General features: G+C 45.3%; 1 protein-coding gene across 1 annotated transcript in view; it reads right to left on the bottom strand.

Moving 5' to 3' along the window:
* PPP2R3A (protein phosphatase 2 regulatory subunit B''alpha) overlaps nucleotides 1–7,957 on the bottom strand; it is a gene marked incomplete at both ends in the record, with an annotated part of 37,937 nt that extends 29,980 nt beyond the window's left edge. The window contains one exon of the mRNA XM_079540014.1: nucleotides 5,957–7,957. Coding sequence (XP_079396140.1) covers nucleotides 5,957–7,957 — 2,001 coding nt within the window. The remainder of the gene's footprint in view (nucleotides 1–5,956) is intronic.
* Between the last annotated feature and the right edge of the window lie 13,556 nt (nucleotides 7,958–21,513).

The following is a 21,513-nucleotide window of genomic DNA, read 5'->3' on the forward strand; positions in this document are numbered from 1 at the left end:
CCACACGCTCTCAGCCAAAACCCACGCACACAGCATCAGTGGTTTGAGGTGATGAGGCAGGACACCAGTGTCAGTTCCACACTAAATCAAAGGCTGTAATTTTCAGGAAACATCAATTTTTCCTTCTTGCTTGGAAAAAGCGAATCATCTGCTTTCTTGAACGCCAAACAGGCACACAGGGATGATCCTGGATAATGAGCTCAGACATTTGAATACAATTGCAGAGTCAGGAGTTGGACTCTGTGACCCTTGTAGCTCCCTTCCAACTCGAGATACTCTACGATTCTATGAAAATTGTTCTATGAAGACACCAAAACATGCCATGCTTTTCATTCACTTTTCCACAGCTCTCACAAGGAAGACGCTGCTCCCCAGGCCAGATGCAAAGCAATTCTCAGTAGATGGTCTGCTCTTTTTCTATAGACCTCTAAGCAAGCTTATTCAAAGTGTGTTCTCCTCTCCTACCGCAACAACGCTGAGCAAAGGCAGTACAAATGTTCCTCCTGCACACGATGGACAAACATGCAGCCCCATAACCTGCTCCTCACCTTTGACTTGAAAAGTTCTAGCTACTTGCCAGTTTGCTTTCTGGGCAAAATAATGGAGATCATCATCTAATTTCTACCCAACCAGGCTGCTTTTAATAAAACACCATCTCTGACACAGAAAGGTGTCCCTGAGCCTCATTAACAGAAAGCCTTTAATGGACCATGCATGGCTCTGATGTTCTGCACCTTCTGCACAAGGCCCAAGGTTAATTCATAAACAGCATCCCCTAAAAGGCTGTGGCTGGTCGACAGACAGACACAGAAGCAACCTGTCCAAAAGGAAGCTCTCATTATCCTAGCTGTATAAGAACAAACCTGTGATATTTAATGAAGACCCTTTTTTTTTTTTCCCCCTCTCTGAAATACCTTCAGCAAGCACACAAATGTGCTTTCTTTTAATGTTTTTTTAACGTTTTCATAACTGCGTAGCAAAAATCCCAAGATGTTTTTTTTTTCTCCTCTTGTTCCTCATTCAACAGAACAAGGTAAAAGTCTAGGCTGTGGAATTCAGCTCTTATGAAAGAATATTTGAACAAGAACGGATCACACGGAGCATCATGTAGGTCCCGTTAGGTCACTGAAGCTGTATGTGAATTGTGCAACCTGGGAGCGCTCTGCAGCTCTAAAGTGCAGGTGCGTATTCACAGACACAGCTGCAGACCATCACACGGTTACCACAGCGCCATCAGCTGAGTTTGCCACGTGCCTCGCCAATGAAAGTGCGGCCTAACAGAGGGGCAGGACAAGGAAAGGAATGAGAAGAGTCCTAAAAAAGAAAACGGAAGGCAGGAAAGTTCTAAATGGGATTGCAGTTAAGTAAAAAGCACACGCATCTGTATGCAGAAGTATGGGAACAAATATTTTCTTGCTCTAACAATTTTTTCTAAACATTAAAGCAATGCCCAAAGAGCACAAGAGGCTTCACTGTACGTGGAGCTCTGCACATCTCACATAGCAGCACGTCAGAAGATTTATGCCCAGTCATCTGTGGCAAGTGCACTTGCTTCACCTTCCACTGACCTCTCACCCTGCTTACACATCGCAGAGGAAATGTAGCCCCAAGGAACCTCTTATCTCTACAGCTGCATCCAGACCAGCTACACTGTGCTTTAAAAGACATATGAACGGAAGAGACACACTAACCCAGCAACCACTCACTATTTCTTGAAATAAAGATTTCCCATTCACATATCAACCACTTCAAGATTCCAAACAGTTACACCACCATCCTGATAGCACGAAAAAAGAAAAGCAAACTGGAGCTGAAGCTTGAAGAATCTGAATTCCAGATTTTTGCAAAATAGCAGGTTCCTATTATGGTATCTCTTATCCTCAAAGCACAAAAGGAGGGTATGAATAAAGACAGAAATACACAGCACTCTGAGAGACTGGAAGCAAAAGGATGGATTCACAAGTCTGCAGTAGGAAAGTATATCAACAGGGTACCTATCAACTGAACAAAATGCAGGCAAATTTGGAAAGCCCTCTGCTTTGAGTGACCCAATGTAAAGCACAAAGGTGAAAGATGTATCTAAAGAAATACATATTGCCTTCATCAGCCATCAGAACACGGACAGAATCCCACCTGTGCCTAAAGCTAGAGGCTTGGTTCTAAAACATTCAGACGATTCAATCACCACAGGATTTAGCTGTAGCACAAGTTTGGCTGCAAAAAGCCAGTGCATTCTATATAGCTGAAAAGGGCACCAGCTCCAAATGCCTTCAAAACAGATCAAGCTTCTCCAGCAATAGCATCACTTCTTATTGGTTTTAGAGTCAACGAGGCTGAAAAATTCAACGTGTATCAGTTTTGCACCAATACCTTCAGATGTCTGTTTTAAGACAAACCAACCTAATGCAAGAAGAATCTGTATCTGCTGTGAGTACAAAATTAGCCCACCTGCCAGGCACGTCTCCTTAAGTGGTTAATACTGGCTCTTTAAATTCCTTAGTTTCACCTAATTTTCTTGTCATTTCTGATTCCAAGATACTTTAAGATTCATTTATTATTTTCCTTTATTTCAATTACTATTATCAAACAATCAAAATCTCCTTTCTTACCGTTTGGGATTAGAAAGCATGAATAATTGATGTTTGAAAAGAGTGCAGATAACTTAATTGAGTGATGTCACAACATCTGATCCAAACAATTCGTAACATATGTAGAGGAAATCTGATTCCAGGAAGTTTTCCATTATATTACAAATGCATTTTGAGACAATGTGATTATTTAATGTAAAAGCCCTGTAAGCTCTGAGCTTTCTGCTTCAAGGTCCATCTCTCCTTGACCAAAGGCAGCTGTACCACCCACTGCACTTCAACATAGCTAATTTCTAATTACTCATTTAGCAGAAAACAAGCTTAAAATATTAAGTTTGTACATAAGCATCGGGGCAAGTAAAAAGAAAGTTCAAAGCCATGCAATAGGGAAGTGGAGAAATGAGGAAGAGAAACAGAAGGCAGGACCACACTTTCTAGCTCACTGCACCACAAGCAGGCTTTCGATACGAGGTGCTCGGTGGAGGCAGGATGTGAAGAGGCAGCCTCTGCTGGCATCAAACTCCTGTCCTGGTTTCTGCTCTCAAGACTATTCACAAACTTCACCCAGCAGCTCTTAAAACAGAATGCATAAGCAGGGCTTGGAGCAGAGCCCTGCACTTTCAAACTTGATCCTGAAGGCAGAATGAGCACGTAAGGTTCTTAAAGGCTTTATTGCATACTTACACTCCAGTACTATGCGCTTTGCAAGCATTCATTAACCAAATTTAAATGCTTCATCAAATCATCCATCCTGCACAGGTTGCAGGGCAAGGGCACAGAGAAGCTAAGGTCAAAAACACCCACCCCTGACTTTTCCAAGAACTCTGCAGGAGACATTTCAAACAAAAGGCAGAACCCTTTACTTTACCCTCCCTCCCCCCTAAAAAATATCTATCAGTCATCACATCTGTAGATCAGATAATTTCTACAGCCCACTTTCTACTTCTCCCCTACTCCCTGTTTCTAGTTTTACCTCACAACTGTCAGTCCAACCAAGCTGTGCTCCTTACTGCCCTCCTGCCTACAAAGAATACAGCTATTTGGTTTGCTGCTGGTCCTTCTCAGACTAGCAAACATTTGGGGTACTTTTTGCTAGCTTCTTGCTAGTCAGCTGAATTATTTTCACTGAACCATGTATTTCAAAAAACATTTTATAAGAAAGATCAGCTTACAGCAGACACACAGAACAGGAAATTTTAAACTAAATACTTAGTCCAGAGATAAGCAGCGGAAAACCGGATCTCAGATTGGGAAATGTCAAACAGCCTGGAAGCATGCAAGGCTTCCTGGACTGCCTATAAGAAGCATGATTTGCTCATTATGTGCTCTGAAAAATTGATGGACTTCTTGAGTATTCATTTCCTAATTTATAAATATTTTGGTTTTGAAATTGAGGAGGCAAGTAATTCTATTGTTCTGCATGGATGATCATAACCGGCTCTTACGACAAAGGGAAAAATCTGTCGCTGATGCAAGTTAGCACAGATTTCAATGCAGATAGACCAGATTGAGCCAGCAGGCGGCCTGGCCTGAAGGGGCTTCACCTTTCCTTCCACATTGCTCAAGGGACTGGAACTGCCACAAGCATCAGAAATGAAAATCGCACTGCATTTTCACCAATGTTAGATCTGGTAGGTTTTTGTTTGTTCGCTTTTGCATGTGCGCTGTACAATTACTTGATTATCATTTACTAGCCCTAAGAAAATACAACAGACACTTCAGAAATTCACAGAAATTCTCCAGCCAGATTCAGAGTTAACCAACATGTTATACCCTACATGCTACACCTACAGGTGAGGTGATGAGCACAAAACATTCTCTATAAACCCCACCAAACCACAGAGAAGGCCATAGCTGGTTTAACCAGCAGTTCAGGTGACTTCTGTCCACTCAGCTAAGGGCTAACCCACCCTGAAAGTCACCAGCTGCACTGTGCAGCACAGGCCCCTCCAGGTCTCCTCTGCTTTCCCAAGATATTTCTTTTCTTCTGTGAGTTTTGGTGCTAGCCACGTGCACAAAGCTGAGCTGTAGTAAGCGAGAGGAGCTCCGGTAACACTGGTACACACTCTATGTCTGTGAAGGCAGGCTAAGAGCAAACTAACACACAAACCACAGGGATAATGAGGGAAACAAACCAGTAGGGAACCAACTGAAAAAAGCTGTTCGACAGTCTAAAAGTATCCAAGTTCTCAGGTATTGTACAAAAGCAGCCACAAAGTGCAGATGTCACGATAATTTTTGTTTCAAGTTCACAAGTTAAAAAAAAAATCTTGTAAATATATAAGGCAAGAATAGTTATTAAAAGATTGCTTCAGAACCTTTAAAGCTGCTTAATTTAACACTTTGAGGAAGAAGCTCTTTTGGCTTGCTGGAGATATCCAACAAGGTCATATTTGCTATTTTCCATAAGCAAAGATGCACAGAGATGAATTAGAAATGCTTGGAGAGCATCTAGTCTTAAAACTAAGAAAAAAAATCATGTCATGTAGGGAGATAAAATTCTTTCCATCCCAGCCCTTTCAGAACTGCACCAAATACCTGTGTTTTCAGGAAATCAAACATCCTAAAGACATGCAAACCATGCTCCTGCTGGAAAGAGCTCTGAGAGTTCACTGATAACCTGGACGCCTTCTCAAGTACATAAATGGAAAATGGATTTGGGGAAGCGAAGCTGTTCTCTGCACCTTGTGGGACCTTGTTACTGCATTGTTATGGAAGTGTGGCACTCGTTTTCAAATGGAAAGTATCAGGAACTGGACAGAGAGCTTCAGCTTCCCTCTAAAGCAGGCTTCCAACAGACCCTTCTCAAGAAATCCTGCTTCTTGTTTGAGAAACGCACAGTGTGGATACTGTAACCACTCTGTGCACTGAGGACACAGGAAGGGAAATAAATAAATAAATCTTCTTAGGTTTCATTGTTGTACCACAGAGGATCTTTCTTCAGGATCCACCGATAAGCAGTACAAAGGAAGCTGTTACTCTGAGAAGGGAAAGGGCAAGGTGGAGCCTCCAGTTCTCACTGAACTGGTGAGAGCCAATCCAGTGCCTGCTCCCAGGAATAAAGCAATAAGCTGAAACACTGCCTCAGCCCTTCTGTTATATAGGACCCACTTAAGTGCAAGCAAACAGGAGGCTACAGGAGCACCATCAGGAAAACGACAAGGTGAAAGGTGAAACTGCACGTCAGAGCCTATTTTGTTTGCTCAGGTTTTTTGTTTCCTTTTTCGTTTCTGCATCAATACTACTGCCAGGTTGAGCACATTATTCCACACTGCAGCATCGAAAGAATTGCTTACTACTCGTAACAGTTTTTCCACATCTTTTTCCACATTTGTTTTATTATCCACTCAAAGGCTTCATCCTCTTACCTTAATTACTTCTGGTGCCTGCTGAATCAAAGCTGGAACAGAGTCTCTGGAGGCAGCCCCAGCATGGCTTTTTTGCCCTGCAAGGAGGGACTGTGAAGGAGTTGATAATGTTTCCTGAAGAATTTGCATCACTTCCTTCTCCTTGGACAAGCTTCCTTTGCCTGTCTGGAATTCCACTAGTTCCTGGGCAAAGTCCTCGATGCTTTCTAAGATACGCAGTAAAAGGGCTCTGTCATCTTCTTCCATTTTATGACCATTGGTTTCCATGATTTTTGACAAAGGGGAAGTGGGGTCACTGGGTTTACTTTTGGGTTCAAGAGCCGCAGGTAGTACCGGCCTACCCTGCCAGCCAAGCACCTGCAGACAGGCAGGTTCGCTCTCCTTTGGAGGGGGCTCCCTAAAAGTACTCTCCATTTTCTGTGAGAAGTGCTCCAAGTCCAGCAGCAGTTTATCTATTTCATCCTTGTCTATCTTGCACGTCTGTTCTCCTTTGGAGATGCCAGCTTGAGAACCACACAATACAGAATCTGAAACTGGTTTTAAAAGATTACTTTTCTCAGAACCGTGAGAAAGTTCACCTCCTACCCTGGCAGGTTCTGCTTTACCATCAGCAATCGCATCTGAAGAACCAGATAGCTGGTAGCTATGCTTTAAACTCTCCCAGTCCTCCTTCTCCTTTGCCCTCGTTGTTTTCTCCAGCACTCTTTCCCCATCTGACTCTTCCTCGATGTACAAAACCTCAGTGGAAGGTGTGCAGTCAGGAGGGCTTGTGGCTGATAACTGAGGTAGAACACAAGCATCTTTCACAGCTCTCACAGTGTTCTCCTGTGAGGTGCTGCAAAGGGAGTTTGAGGTAAAGCTCACAGTGCTTGTTTGGATGGACTGAGAGGCGCTTGTCACCTCACACTGGTCACCTGGTGGTCTGACAGGAACTGCATTTGAGGATGGAAGCTGAATAATATCTTCATACCTAGGTGGCTGCTCATCTCCAAATATTGGCGAAAAGGGAGTTTGCTGCAAGCCATGAAAACAGTTCACTAATTCTCCAAGATCACCTGCCTCCTTGTGCCCAGGTGGCTTGAACTCAAAGGGTAGCTTTTTCAGGTATGAAGAAAATCTTCTCATCAGATTCACGTATATCATTTCTGAACTAGCCAGAGGATCGCTGCTATTCCCTCCACTAACACTGTCTGCGGATTTCTTTTTGATGCAGTGCTTTATTATGTCAGTGCACTTCTTCAGATCCTCTGAGCACTTGAGCAAGATGTCTAAGCACACTTTAATATCTCCACCAGAAGAACCATCCAGCTTGTGCTTCTCCAAAATCTGGGTAATGAAGTTTTCGTCAGAGAAGGAATGAGGTGAGAAGGGAACCATGGGATTCATACTGACTTCTGGAGCATCATTGCTCTCCTGCCATTTCTCCACAGGCGAGGGACTCTGCAAAAAGCCACACGGAGGAGAGTTCTCATCGTTGCTGAAGTGCCCATAAATCATGTCAAAATCAAATGATCGTCTGCTGAATGATTCTGAACGAACTTTCCTCCCCTTTCTGTAGGCCACATGATTGGAAGAGTTTTTGAGCTTCTCAAAGGAGAATTCCTTTATTTTACCACTGGCAAGATTTATTGCCTCACCAGTAATGTCTTTTAAACTGCCAGAAGCTTGCACCGAAGAGCCCTTTTTGATTCTGGGATTATTCAGGAGTATTTGCTGATAGTCCTCATTCCCATGTAAGGCAAGGCCATTTTCAGAAACCGGAATTTTGTGGTCTAGGTTGGCATCTTGGACACCGAGTTCTGCACACACACTGTGGTGGGCAACTATACACGCAACTCCTTGCTTAAACACCTGGCAGGTCCCCGTGCAGTAATGCACTGTGTGCTGAAAGTGCTGTTCTATCACCACGCTGCTGTAGCAGTTCACAGTTGTGACCATAAGTCTGTAGGTTGCTGCCATAGCACAGATCCCACTTGGAAGTGAGGCTTCAAAATTCACCATTAATTTAGCAGGCAAAAATAAACCCCTTTGACTTTGCACAGCCACACCAGATTGAATAGAAATACTCAAACATCAGTTGAAAACATTCAAGCCACGTGAGAAACAACTGTCTTGGAAAGTCCTAGTGAAGTCTGGAGTGGTATCAGCAGTAGTTACAACAATTAGTGCAACCTGCATATGGTTTGACTTAAGGCAACTTGATTTCTGTACTCCACGCAGAGAGCTCTGCTGATCAGAGACACAGACTGAGCTGCTCCATTTCTAACAGCCCAGGTAGTTTCTCCAAAAGGAGTCATAAATTTCAGGCAGCTTTAGGGCAAAGCTGACAACAATTTTTGTTTGATCTTTCTTTTCAGGTTGATCAGTAGAAGACAGACAATAATCAAGTGGTATGTACAGATAAAAAATCCACAGTATGCTTGTGTGAGTCCCTTCTCACATTGTTAAGGAAGGTCCCTGCAAGAGAAAGAGAAACAAGAGTCATTACAACTGACATGTAAGATACAGCCTTTTCTGACACCAAACAAATGGCATCAGACCTTACCAACCAGCATTCAGGCTTGTATGGAGTGAGAACAGGCTGATATTTTTCCTTCACTCAGATCTACCATATAAGAACACTGCTAAGGAGCTAGCCTATATTTATACACGGGCTGTGTGTTGCTGTGTTGCCATTTTAACAGCTCTATTTTAACCACTCATTGATTTCTTTTTTCCAGACTTGCTTATTTCCCCCCCTCTTTCCTATTCTGAGCAAAACATTACCTTTAATTCTAACGGTACACAACACTGTGATCATGTTGCAAATTTCTGGCTTTCATTTCCCAAGACCCTCTAACACAAGGAAAACAGCGGTTGAGAAAAGCACTTTCAGGATTTCCAAATTCTCTGGATTATGAAGCACTGCAAACAGCCTGAAGCAAAGCAGATGAATGCCTCTAAAAATGTTTGGCCTTTCATAAAGGCTACTTCCATTAGCCTTTCACCAAGGTCTCTGGGACTATGGCAAACATTTTAAGGCAGAACTGCTTTTTTTATTCTCCTATAACCCATAAATAGCGTAACAGACTTTTTAAATAAGTCTGCTGGTGTAGACACCAAGAGCAGAAAATAGCATTTGTGTAGAGGTCTTGTCTGTGAAAATCAGAATTGAGAATTTTACACTCAGAGTAAGCATTTATGGTTGCATTTCCTATCATAACGGTTAAATTGTACAAAAAAAACCAAACACCCATCCTGCTGAACATTGACATTTTAAATATTATAAATCCTTCATTTGAAGTTGAAAAGAACTGATTTCAAGATTATTTGATGGGATTCATCAACACATCAAATCTGCTCATTACAATTAAGTAGAATTGCACGCAGAAGCCTTTCTGATTTGTTCCGTGGATTACATAAAACATTGCAATGACTGCATGCAAGATGAAGTAGCAACTGCTCCAACTACCAGGCTGGTGTCTGTAACAGGCTGCCACCTGCCTATCAAGCACCACAGGCCAATCTGTCTGTTGTACCAGGGCCAGCTTCACAGCGCGCTTCTGTGCCTGCCCCATACTGCTCCTCCCTGCACCCACTGGCATTGCCCCAAAGCCCCACAGGCACAGGAGAGCCTTCCAAAGGGATGATCAGAGGTATGGGGTGTGCCCCAGCCACAGCACTGAGTCAGAGGATAAAGGGCGTAAACAGAACCATTTTTAAACCCTGGGGTCCTTATACGTGGAGCAGAAGCCTAGGTAATAAGACTCCACACCCTCCAGTCACTGACTCTCAGGCTCCACAATCAGGTGCGTTTAATGCTTCGCTGAATCAGAGCCACAGTTTAAAAAATGGCTCACCAACGTGCTCATCTTATAAGACTTAGCAGGCTTTGTTCAGGCAGGAAAACCCATGCTTCCATGACTCCAAGAAGTCTAATCATCTCTGCACTCCAAGAGCCTTCTAACACTTTCAGAGGTAAAAGTCTATTTGCTGCTTGCTCTTTTTTGACTCTCCATCAACAAACTTCCCAGCATCTCCTGAAAGAAAAGTTCCATGATGTTTAGAGAAAATAGAGGCCATCAGAAGAGGAGATTAGAAAAGTCAATATTGTTTCCAAAAAAGCATGAGACTTGTTCAGAGCTCCTTCCTCCCTCCTCCACGAGTCACAGCAGAAGACTGCTCTTCACAATTGCTCCAGTCCTCTCTTCCCTACTTTTCTAATGAATAAGTTTTACCACCAAGGAAGACTGTCTGAGATGTACATAATTTGGGAAACAATTGCATCTTGACAAAGCTATTCCCTAATCATAGAAATAACACGTTAAATCTCTCTGACTCCTCTATCACTCCAAGGGGTTGCTTCCCCCTTTTATATGCACTCCTTCCATTGGGATTAAGTTTCTCCCACCCTTTAAGCTATCTTCAAACACTGAAGCTTTTCATGTCATTAAGATTACTCCACAAGGATTTGTCAAAATGAAGTCTCAGATTCTCAGCCTAAACCGCTGCTTCTTCAGTTCAGTTTTGCTTTTCCAGATATGCTCAACAACACATGAAGCAGCTCCTCCTATCAGCTCCACTTTCCAAATAATTCTACGTGCTTAAGCCCTAAGCCACTGCTCAGCCATGCTCAAGCAGTCAGCCCCTTAGAAGAATGATGCTGTACAGCCATGTTTGCTGCATTCTCTAACCTCTTCCCAACCAGGCTGTGTTTCTCTGGTACCACCACATCCAGGAGCCAACACAATCAAGACACAGACATGTCACGGCTGTCACAACACGACCTCCTCCTCCGTGCTCAGATGCCTTCAGCCCTTTTACTGTTGCGGCTGGGAAAGAAGTAAACAGAGAATGAATATTAAAAACCTAATAGCCTCTTTCCAGCCAGTTTAATGCCTTCTCAGTGAATATCACTTGCCTTATTTTCACTGCCTGCAGAAACATGCTAAGGTATCTCAAGGCACTGAAGCACTTGTCTCCAGCTACACACAGCCAAGACCAGTAACTTCCCAGGCGGCACAAGTGCGCGCACACACACACACACACATACACAGAGTACAAACTGCATTTCTCACTCCTCCACTGGCTTTACTTGACCAGGATTAGCAGCACTCAGCTCACAGCTTTATTTGACACTGAACCACCAAACATGATCCAGCATATAAACCCAGTTAAGACAAAATCTTCCTGTTACCAGATCTGGGAATCTGGTCTCAAATTGAGCTTGAATGGGCTTTTGTTGAGACTTTGGGCTGGTGACTCAAATCTACTATTTATGAACAGCAACAATGGAAAGACTGAGTGCATTAAGAAACATCCATATTTCCATCTTTTCGACCTCCCATTTCATTCCAGTTGTGCTTCTAAACAGCCCCCAGTTCAGATATGCTGGAGATAGATTCAGTAATTAGGACTGCTGCCACGAAACCAACTCCAACCCTAAGGATACAGGGTTGGTTTCACAATATAAATTGTGAATGAATAGGGCTTCTTGTGTGACTGCAGAATAATGCTTCATGTCTTCCCTATCTGCAAGAAGAAATGAATCACTTTCCAAGGGAAAAAATTATTGCAGATACTAATAATATAAAAGGTTACTCTACAGCACACAAGAAATTCTATTCATGTAAAGATTATGTTCAAGTAAAGTAACTGAACAACGACAATCTGTAAGCTAGGGATCCACCAGCCAGCAACTTGGCTTATGTGCAAATGGAGCCTAGCAAGCCAGGAACAGGCCTCTGCTGCCTCTGAAAGCTTCATGGTAAGCACAGCTTTTTCCTTCATTCCAAGACTAGCAACAACATTAGCAGTAACCCTAAGAGGAAACCAGCCCTTTCTGCGTCCGTGCACTGCAAAGGTGTCACTCACTATGTAAGCATGCTTGCTTCAAGCAGAACAGGTGGTAGGGTAAGTTCTCCAGCTTGGATACTTCTGTAAAAATAACAGAGGGGGAAAAAAATAAAAAGAAAAATCAATAGCTCTGCCTTTTGACAAGTCATCAAGGTGGTTTCAGAAGCACCATCCCAGCTATGCGATCAGGTGCCATGTCCTAGCTCTCAGAGGAGCTGGTTGTGCCAAAAAGTAGCTTAACTGCATCTTCTCATTCAGAAATGCTTGGATTTTGTTCACGTTTTATTGAACAGCAAATTACATTGATTATAGAAAACAAAAGCTGGCACATAAAGTGATGTTTTCTTGCAAAGCACAAATGTCAGGCAGCCTTTGGTACTTCAGTAAATAACAGGAAAAAGTATTCACTTAGTCCTGTAAGTTCTACAATTCCACAAGCCATTGCAGAGTGGTACTGGGCGTTGGGATTTATCATTATGCTTCTTCCTATGTGGCCCAAGTCGTAATATTGTCAACCAAGATTACAGAGCACACGTGCAAATGCAGACTCAGAGGATGGAGATGAGAATAGAAGAGGTGACTCAGTTGTTGAAGAGTTGCTGTGCAGCATCAGAAGGAGCTGACACAGAGCCACACTCCACAAAAGCCAAAGAAGCTCAGATCACACAGCAGCCACAGCTCCAACAGCCCCATCCCAGTCAGCACAGCAACTGGTGACTTTATAGAGCATTCTACAGACACTGGAAATGTCTTGGAAAATCTGGTATTAAAACCATTGGATGTTCCACCTTTGCTGGAACTGCTCATCTGCTGAACCGAGCAGAAATGCTGCAATGAACCATTTGTGTGTTATTTTGACCTGCACCACAAAGGACCCAATTTACAAATGGCCATCACAAGTTACCTCCCAAAGCAGGCTGGACACAAAACTAACAAAATTTACCTTTTCTTCCCATATTGACACATGTGCAAACGTTTCAATTCCAGCACAAAATTTACCTGTGAAATTATAGGATCAGAAGTGCACACACCACTTAAACCAGCAAGGTTTGAGAAACTGCAGCGTCTCCAAGAGCTGCCTTTACCCCTGCCAGGGGATCTGCTGCAGCCAAACAAACCTCTCTTTGAACCACAGCATATTCCTTATTACGTTCATTCTGAGTTCTTCAATACTTAATTACATTCACTGTAGAGAAGAAGTCATTATTTCTGATTTGAGCACATTTAACACCAAGTTCCAGCAAACAAGCATCAGGTTTTCTTAAGATAATCTAGAAAAATCTTTCAGGGAGTGAGGTTTCCTCACCTGCAAATACAGGCATGTTATGATCAAACCACCTCCTAGCTTTCTCCACGATTTACAGATGTTTTGCAATACAGATGTCTTCCAAGTCAATGCTGCAGCCCTTTCCTGAACTTTGTCAGCATTCTTGCTAAGAAAATGAAGCAGACGTGGGATTCATCTCATTCAAGTCATTGACCTCAAAGTAAAGTGTATTTTTATGATGCAGGAAGCCAAACTGCACACAAGATCCAGAATAGATGAAAAACGTATTCAGAAATGAATTTCTAAACTGCCTTTCAAAAACACCATCACTACACAGCGCTCTCACCTTCCAAGACTCACAGAGCATTCTTCAGCCCAGACATTCTCAAATGTCAGTTCTCCCAAGCACCTGAGCAAATTCATATCTTCTCTCTTCCTTCCTCTTTCAAAAGGTAAGGACACTACTGTCCCTTGTCAGGACCTATCATGGAAAGTTCTAAACAAGAACGGAGATACTGGCACAGCCTCAGGGGAAGGAGCAGCAGATGGGCAACAACAGTAACCCAAAGGGTTGGTAAAGCTTTTAAGTGATGAGCAACCAGGCATGATAAAGCACTTCAGACTGAAAGAGAAGACTTGGGAAGAATAGGATAGCCTAGAAAAATCATGAATGGCACAGAAAAGATGAATAAGGTCTGACTGCTCACCTCTTCCAGTAGCAGAACTAGATGCGACTGAGCGGTGCTCCAGGAACCACGCTAAAAACAGGCACATGTGCACTGTAAACCTGCAAAGCTCCCATCAAAGCAGATCACAGACACAGAAAGGTTCTGGGCAATCCAGGGGTTCTGTTTTAATATTTCTTTTAATACCACCAACTAGCGCAAGAACCTTCTGCAACTCAATCACCTTTTGTTTCTACTACTCTCATTTTGCAATTCTTAGCATATATCACCACTTCATTATTCAGCCTCTGTTCCAGATCATTTGCAACTGTTGAGCAACACAAGCCTGAGAACGGATCTCAATGGGGTTGTGCCTCTGATTACTCTTCACTAGAAAATCTGACATTTCTTCCTACACTTTAACCGGGTATTGGTTAATGAAAAACTTACCCTCCCTGCATGGCAGCATATTTCCTTTAAGAAGAGTTAATAAAAGCTTCGTGAGACTCTCCAAAAACCCAGAAACAGCAGAATACTTGCTTTTCTGTCTTTCATACTTTTTTGCTGAATAGCTTCCAAGCCCTAATTTCTCCAGCTGAAGTGAGACTTCTGCATTCTTGCCGTGAACCACAAAGGTCACAGCAATGGAAGGACTAATGGAGGCACACCTCCAAGCAGACGTGACCTTGAGAATCACCATCTGTGACAGGATGATAAACACTGCTTTACAGTCAATAGAATTTGGAGAAGTCAATTTTCACACCTGGAAATCTATTTCAGTAGCTTTACGCTTAAAAAAAAACCAAAAAAACAACACCAAACGCCTCCTGAAATACAACGTGCCCCTGTTTACAGCAGCATAAAACAAACCCGACACTCAAAAAGATTAGGGCTGGTATCAGTAACAACAGCCTACACTGCTCTTTTAAAACAAACTTGGCACCAGTCCTTAACTATTGTTCTGACATACTGATTTGCAGTTAGTGAGCGCAGCGTTACTCAGTGCGATCCCCTCAGGTTAAGTCGCAGTGTTACCTAACGCTTGGGAGCTGCTGCACTCCTCACAAACATCAGCACGCAGGATCCCAGAACACAGCTACACCAAAATGATTGGTGAGAACCAACGCAGGGGCCCCGAGGAGCTTTCTGTTGCTGGAAGAGCAGGACGGCTACCATTATCAAGGAAAGTTTCACCCTTCTCAGTTTTTCAGAAATATCTTTCTACACCTTTCCTTCTGCAGAGATTTGGAACCAAAACTGACCAGACAGGAATGTGTCCCACAGGACTGGCTTCCAGTAATACAGATGAGGCAGCAGGAGGCTGAAAGCTCACGCAATTTTTTTTTTGCCTAACAACCCAATAAGTTTAAATAATTTGCCAACTAATTATTGTTCCTCTGTCTGTTTAGAGCTATTAGTTAATCTTAGGTTATTTAGCATGCCCCGATATATTAACAGACATGCCAGAACTTAGCAAGCCACAGGTAAAAAAAAAAACCAACACCTGTAGGAAGAATAAGCCCCACTTAAGTTTGTTATGCTGACAGAAAATAAGGTGACCAACCAGAAGACACTGGAAGTGGAGAAGATTCAAAAGCACATAATTAGCAAGGCTCGGGGCAGAGGTCAGAAAGCCAGCTTGATTAAGTAATGTCTCTGTTGGCTGTTCATATCCTTACAAGGAAAAAATAACTTCATATTAGCAGGATGTATTTCTTTTCCCTGGAAACAGTTAATTTAGTACCAACAATATCTGATGAATTTTTACAAATTAAAGTGATTTTATTGAAGCATTAAGAAAACAAAGGAGGAGTAGTGTTCAAGATGGCATTCCCTCAGTCCCTGCTAATGAGGTCAGCATTCACAGGTTTCACAAAACCATCCTGGAAACTGACAAGTTTCTCCCATAGCAGGCAAGCCACCTGCCAATTATTACCTGCCAGCTAATATAGATTTTTAATTCTATAAATTAACAATATTTTCCTTCATTACTCATCTATTTGGGGCTTATTTACTTTTCACTGCTGCCTTCCCTGACTTCACGTCTCACCTGCACCATACCACACTACTCACTTATTTCCTCAGGTATTCAAGAGTTTTGGTAAAAGTTCTTCACCTATGATGAGAATCCATTTCTCCAGGGTAATCCCAGCCCGGTGCCAACTGCAGCACTGCACGCCTTCAACGGGTCAGCAGTGAGAAGAGAGAAAACACCAAGCTGGGAGAAACACTCCTGTTCTGTGCTGTGCGCCCATCCTCTCCTCTGAGGCATAATCACAGGAGCAAAGAGTAAGCAGCCATTTCCACCAGTCATACCTTCCACAAGCCCATTCCTGCCAGCCTCCACTCATGCTCCCAAGACAGCAGCTGTTGAAATGTAACAAATTAGGCCAAAAGGTACAGCATGTCCCAGCATTCAAGAAGTCTGGCACTGCTACAGCTTTTACTGCTTATGACTCGGATAAGCCACACCAGAGGCACAGATCAGCATGATCAAAGCAAGAAGAAAATGAAGGAAGCTTAACTTTTCTATCCCCTTCCCTCCACGAAGGAAAACAAGGAGTGTTGTAGCCTGACATCTCTGCAGGACAGAGGCAGTCATTTCCCTTGTATCTTTATTATCCCAGGACTCTTTACAAAAGAATCAAGTTCTACCCATTTATCTCTGTGTATTTAAAAAGAAGCAGATTAAAATGACACAAAGAAAGATAAGCACTAAGAAGCATAAAGATCCTCATTCTAACTTCACTGAATAGCAATCAGTGCTCACATTCATGAATATGAATATCTATTAAAATAAACAATCATTTTTAATCAGCTTTCTTACGTCTGTGACCTCATATATTGCTTAGTATCTCCTACTCGTACAGCGTTCTACAAGCAGGATGATTAATTTCTCTATCAGTATAGTATTTATAGGCTTCTTAAACATTAACTTATTTCCCCTACTTCTCATGAATTCATGACTATTATCTTCCTTTTACCTGGCAAGAATCATGGCAAAGGAAAGAGTGCACAAGTTTGTAGTGCCCAGCTAGAGGCACTGATTTTTCAAGGCACGGGATGCCACAGAACATTTCATCCACCAAAACACAACAAACTGCTCCATTGCACCTGCCCACATCGGTGTATCCACAAATCACATCCAGAGACCTAAGCATGAGGAAGAATACAATAGTGTACTTGGTAGAGGAAACTTGTCCTGTAAAACATATGAATCCAGTTCTGCGAGACAGCACTTCAGTGCCTTACTTATGAATAAGAAAGTCTCCTTCATACCATAGTTTTACTTCACTGTCCAGTTTCTGCCAGAATTGGAAAGCAAGTTCCAACCCCTAATTTAGTCTACAAAAAGGTGCAGTTCTGTGTAACAGCTGAAAACCTAGTTATACAGGGAAAAAATAGCATGCAGTCATTTAGGATGGTACTGGAAAGCACTTATAGAAGGGCAATGAATTACAGCTGTAGGGAATCTCTCTATCTTTACCAAGATATTCCAAGTTCAGAGTGACTGAAGTCACATCCATGTAATTCTAGGGAGCGGGTGAGGAGGTTTGCAGGAAGGACAGAAAAAGGTCCTGAGAGGAAAAACACGGAAAAAAACAACCTGCACTGTGCAGCATCATATCTACCCTCCGTGGCTACCAATAGTGAACATTAAGACCACAGGACCCCATTGCAGCAATCTGAATCACCCACATCACCATGCTCACCAGCTGCACTGCAGGCTGCAGGCGAAGAGGATGGAACATGCATTGCCAGGGCAGCTCTCAGTACTCACACATGTCTGCTGACTTTAACTTGAGGCACTCTGACCACAGCTACCTTTAACGCTGTACCTCTGTGCAAAGTATGAGAGCAAGATAACACATGACAATAGTTGCAGAGGTCTAGGTAATGGAAACTGGCCACGTGCCACTGGTAAACTTCAACTCTTCTCTGTTGCTTTGTACGCAGTCAATTGTTGCTTCAACTTCTCAGAATCCGACAAGCATTAAATAAATAATTTTACAAAATCAAGAATAGCACTGTCAATCTCCTCCCAGTTTTCACGAGAATAACCTCCCTCTACCATAACTGGTGAGGGCAGACCTACCACACTCAAAAGATTCACAAAAATTAATCACGAGGAGAGGGCTATTTTAAGTAGATGCCTGTAAAGTTTATTTCTTGAAGCGGACATCAGTTTGCTTATACACGGCAAAGCCACGAGCACATCACCAATAAAACGCCCGCACTCAAAGGCAGCACTGCACAGCAAACAGTGTAGGGACCCCCGGCTGCTCTGCCACCACCTCCCCTCGGCACCGGCTGCCTTTCCAGAGAGAACAGGCGCAGACAGCACATCTCCCCATGCTTCCTTCTTTAGTGTGAAGAACAGAGGTAATAAAATCAGCCCCGGACTTCACAATATTTACATAACGTGGGACCAGCACAGTGTGTGATGACCTTCAGAGACTTGCTCCAGTAAGAACACGTCCTTCAGTAAATTATTCCATTATTCAATCACAACTTTACAAGTTTATGCCCAGCTTAATCTCGGGTTTGTCTGCCAGGGAACCAGCGAGTCTCGCAGCCAAAGCCGCTCCCTTTCTTGCTCAGAAATGACTTTCTCTGTTTCATAGAAAACACTCAAGAAAAAAAATAATAGAGAAAGTCCTTTTTTCATAACCACCGAGCGCGGGGCTCAGCGGGGTTCTGCCTCGCTCAGCTCCCCCCAGGCATCGCGCACTGGCTTTCCGCGCTCACACGAGGTGAGAAGCGTTTCCTCCCCGTCCCGCTCAGGACGCGCTACCTGCGCACTCCGCCGAGTCCCGCTCCTCCCGGCCCGGCCCGTCAGCTCCGGGACATCCCGCCCGGCGCCGGATCGCTTCTCCGCAGACATCGCGCCCCGCGGCCCGCCCGGCACCTGCCCCCGCTGCCGGGCCCCGAGGGGAGCGACAGCCACCCCCGCTGAGGGCGGCAGGCCCGGCCCGGCCCGGCCCCGCTCCGCTCTCCCCGCACCTACCCGCCGGGGCGGCGCCCCGTCCCATACCGGCACCGCCGCTCCCGCCGCCGGGCGCGCACTGCTGCCCGGCCCGGCCGGCCCCTTCCGCGCGGCGGGGGGCCCCGCCCCGGAGGCGCGGCGGCGGGCGGGCGGCCCCGCAGGTCGAGGCCGGGCGGTGAGGAGCCGGAGGCGGCGGCGGAATGGCGCTGCCCGCTCTGAGGGGAGAGGAGAACGGCCCCCCACCCCCACTACACACACACCCACCCCGCGCGTGCACGCGCCGCCCCCTCGCTTCCCGCCCTCCGCCCCTCCTCAGCTGCGCCTCAGCGCTCTGTCCCGCGCCCCTCGCGCACGCCGAGCCCCCGCCGTCGGCTGTTGTTCGCTCGGCTGCTCCGGGCGTCGGTTTCAGCCCGCCGCGGCTCGAGGCCGTCGGTGCCCTCGCACGGAACGGCGCGATGGGTGAAGGCACAAGAAGAGGGAGGAGAGAAAAAGCGCGGCCGTCACAGACGCAGCGCTGGGGCAGGAGGTGACCGAAGACACCACAACAGCCCTGCGGAGGAGCCTGCAGACGTTTAGGCCGATCTCATCGTTTTTTTTTCCCGCGGATGAGGCTGAGCTGTCGTTGGGTTGCAGCACCCTTCCATCCCACACACACACACATCCTGCTGCTTTGCGGCACCTCTGAGAGGAACACCTCTGGCCGCTGTGTCACATCTCTCTGCTTCACACACCATCACCTTCCCACCGCTTCTCCCTGTATGTCTGTCAGCCACACCGTCCCTCCCCAGACAGTCAGTGACAGATGCTCCCGTTGCTGTTCTCTTAACTCCAGCACTTTCTAAATGTGTTTTAGTATCTTCGGAAGATGCTACAGAGATCTTGACAGGGAGTTCTCCAGGAGTTCCCCCTCAGCTTCTCAGACACCAGGGGTGCAGACCTGCGTCCCCTCAGCCCCCATTCTTCCTCATGTCTCAGTAGAGAGCTGCTGTACATCTGTGGTTCCACGTTGCTGCTGCCTGATCAGCAGAAAAAGAACCAAACACTCTGCTATCAGTGCAGGCAGGCAACAGCTGAAAGGGCACACCAAGGTGGATATTAGGAAAAAAATATATTTTCAGAAAGAGCAGTGAGGCACTGCACAGCTGCACAGGGAGGTGGGGCAGCTGGAGGTGTTCAGAGCTGTGGAGATGCGTGGGCAGAGGGCACGATGGGGTGGGCTGGGGTCGGAATTAGGAATCTGAAGTATCTTCTTCGGCCTGAATGGTTCTACAATTCTATACCTCAAACCCAACAACCACAGAGCTCAGCTTATTTCTTTGGACTCTCCTCACAGCCTATTCCTATCACCAGCACAGGAGGTGTATCCATTTGGTCACTGAGGAGCAGAGGGCCAGGCACAGAAATGAGGGGCACACAGAACACACTGAGGCACATAGCCGATGACTGCAGAGCCCAATCTACAACCCAACATGTTAATCATGTGGTGGAGGAGAGCTGCACTTCAGCCATACAGCTTTTAAAGTCTCGAAGGATGGAACAGTACAATAAGGAGCTGAGCATTAACTCACCACTGCTAACTCTGTACGTAGCAGTGTGGCTGCCTCCCTTTGTGGTCCCGCTGCTGTGGAAACCAGAGCAATTTTACTCAACACCCGCAGTTCAGTTTGGCGAGTTATGATGCATGATGAATGGTGTACAAATACAAAAACGCTGTAACACAAAAACGTGCAGACTCAGCTCAACACCAATTTTCTGGAGAAAAGTGGCACATGGGGATCAGAATTGAGCCAGAGACAACAAACCCAGGAGCTGCAAAGACAGCATTAGCTTGCCTTGCCTGGCTGGGGACTGAGCTGGGTGGGGAAAGGCAGGAAAAGATGAGGCTGACTCAGAAAAAGAAAGGTGAGGACCTGGCTGGCCAGGGGAATGGAGCGAGGAGGCATTTCCTGGCAGCCTCAGGAGGACCCAGAGGATGGCACATCCCAGGTGAGGTGGCACCTTCTGGGGCTCAGGACCTTGCTGTCAACTGTCTGTAGCCTTACAGCGTATCTGGGATGTGGCAACATGAGTGGCTGCTGTCCCCCAGAGAAACTGCAAAGCCTTCCCCAGAGAGCTGAGAGTCCCAGCAGTCACCAGAAGAGCCGAGCACAGCAACAGATGATTTGCCGTTTCTCTGAGGACTCTGGGCAGTGGAAGCCAGAAGAGCTTTTCCCTTCACTTCAGATGGGCTTGGACAAGAGCCCCAAAGAACACACAGTAACCCAACACTGTGAAATTGTGGAACCCATTAGAGAACACTCTTGTTTTCTCAGTAACCAAAGAGAGGCCACTGTGTAATATTTGCTACTTCAGGGGAACAGGAATGTCTCCTCGGTTTGATGATTACAGGGTAAGCAGCAGTGAGTTAATGCTTAACTGCGTCGCTGCAATTTTGTTCCATCCCTCAAGACTGTTAAAATAAAACGTGGAAAAAGTAAGGAGCGGTGTCATTACGTGACGCAGAAATACCACCCGATGAGTCAGTCCACCGCCCCGCAAAACGAGGAAATCGCTGCTCTGCGAAACGCCACCTGGCAGTCTGCAGGGAAAACGAGGCAGCGGGGTGAAGTCACGTATCTGCTTCGTGCGGGGCTACAAGAAACCAGCTAAAAACCCCTCTGCTGAGCCGCCTGGTACCCCGGCAGCGCACACAGCTCTGCCGCACCGCGAAGAAAGCACAGCTCCCCCCGTAGCAGTGCGCATGCGCCGCGCGCCCCTTCTGCGTCACGGCCTGTCGGCGCCTGCGCGGTGTCCCGGCGGCGGG

This window comes from Tetrao urogallus (assembly GCF_951394365.1).
Source record: "Tetrao urogallus genome assembly, chromosome: 9".
In the NCBI taxonomy this organism is placed as follows: Eukaryota; Metazoa; Chordata; class Aves; order Galliformes; family Phasianidae; genus Tetrao; species Tetrao urogallus.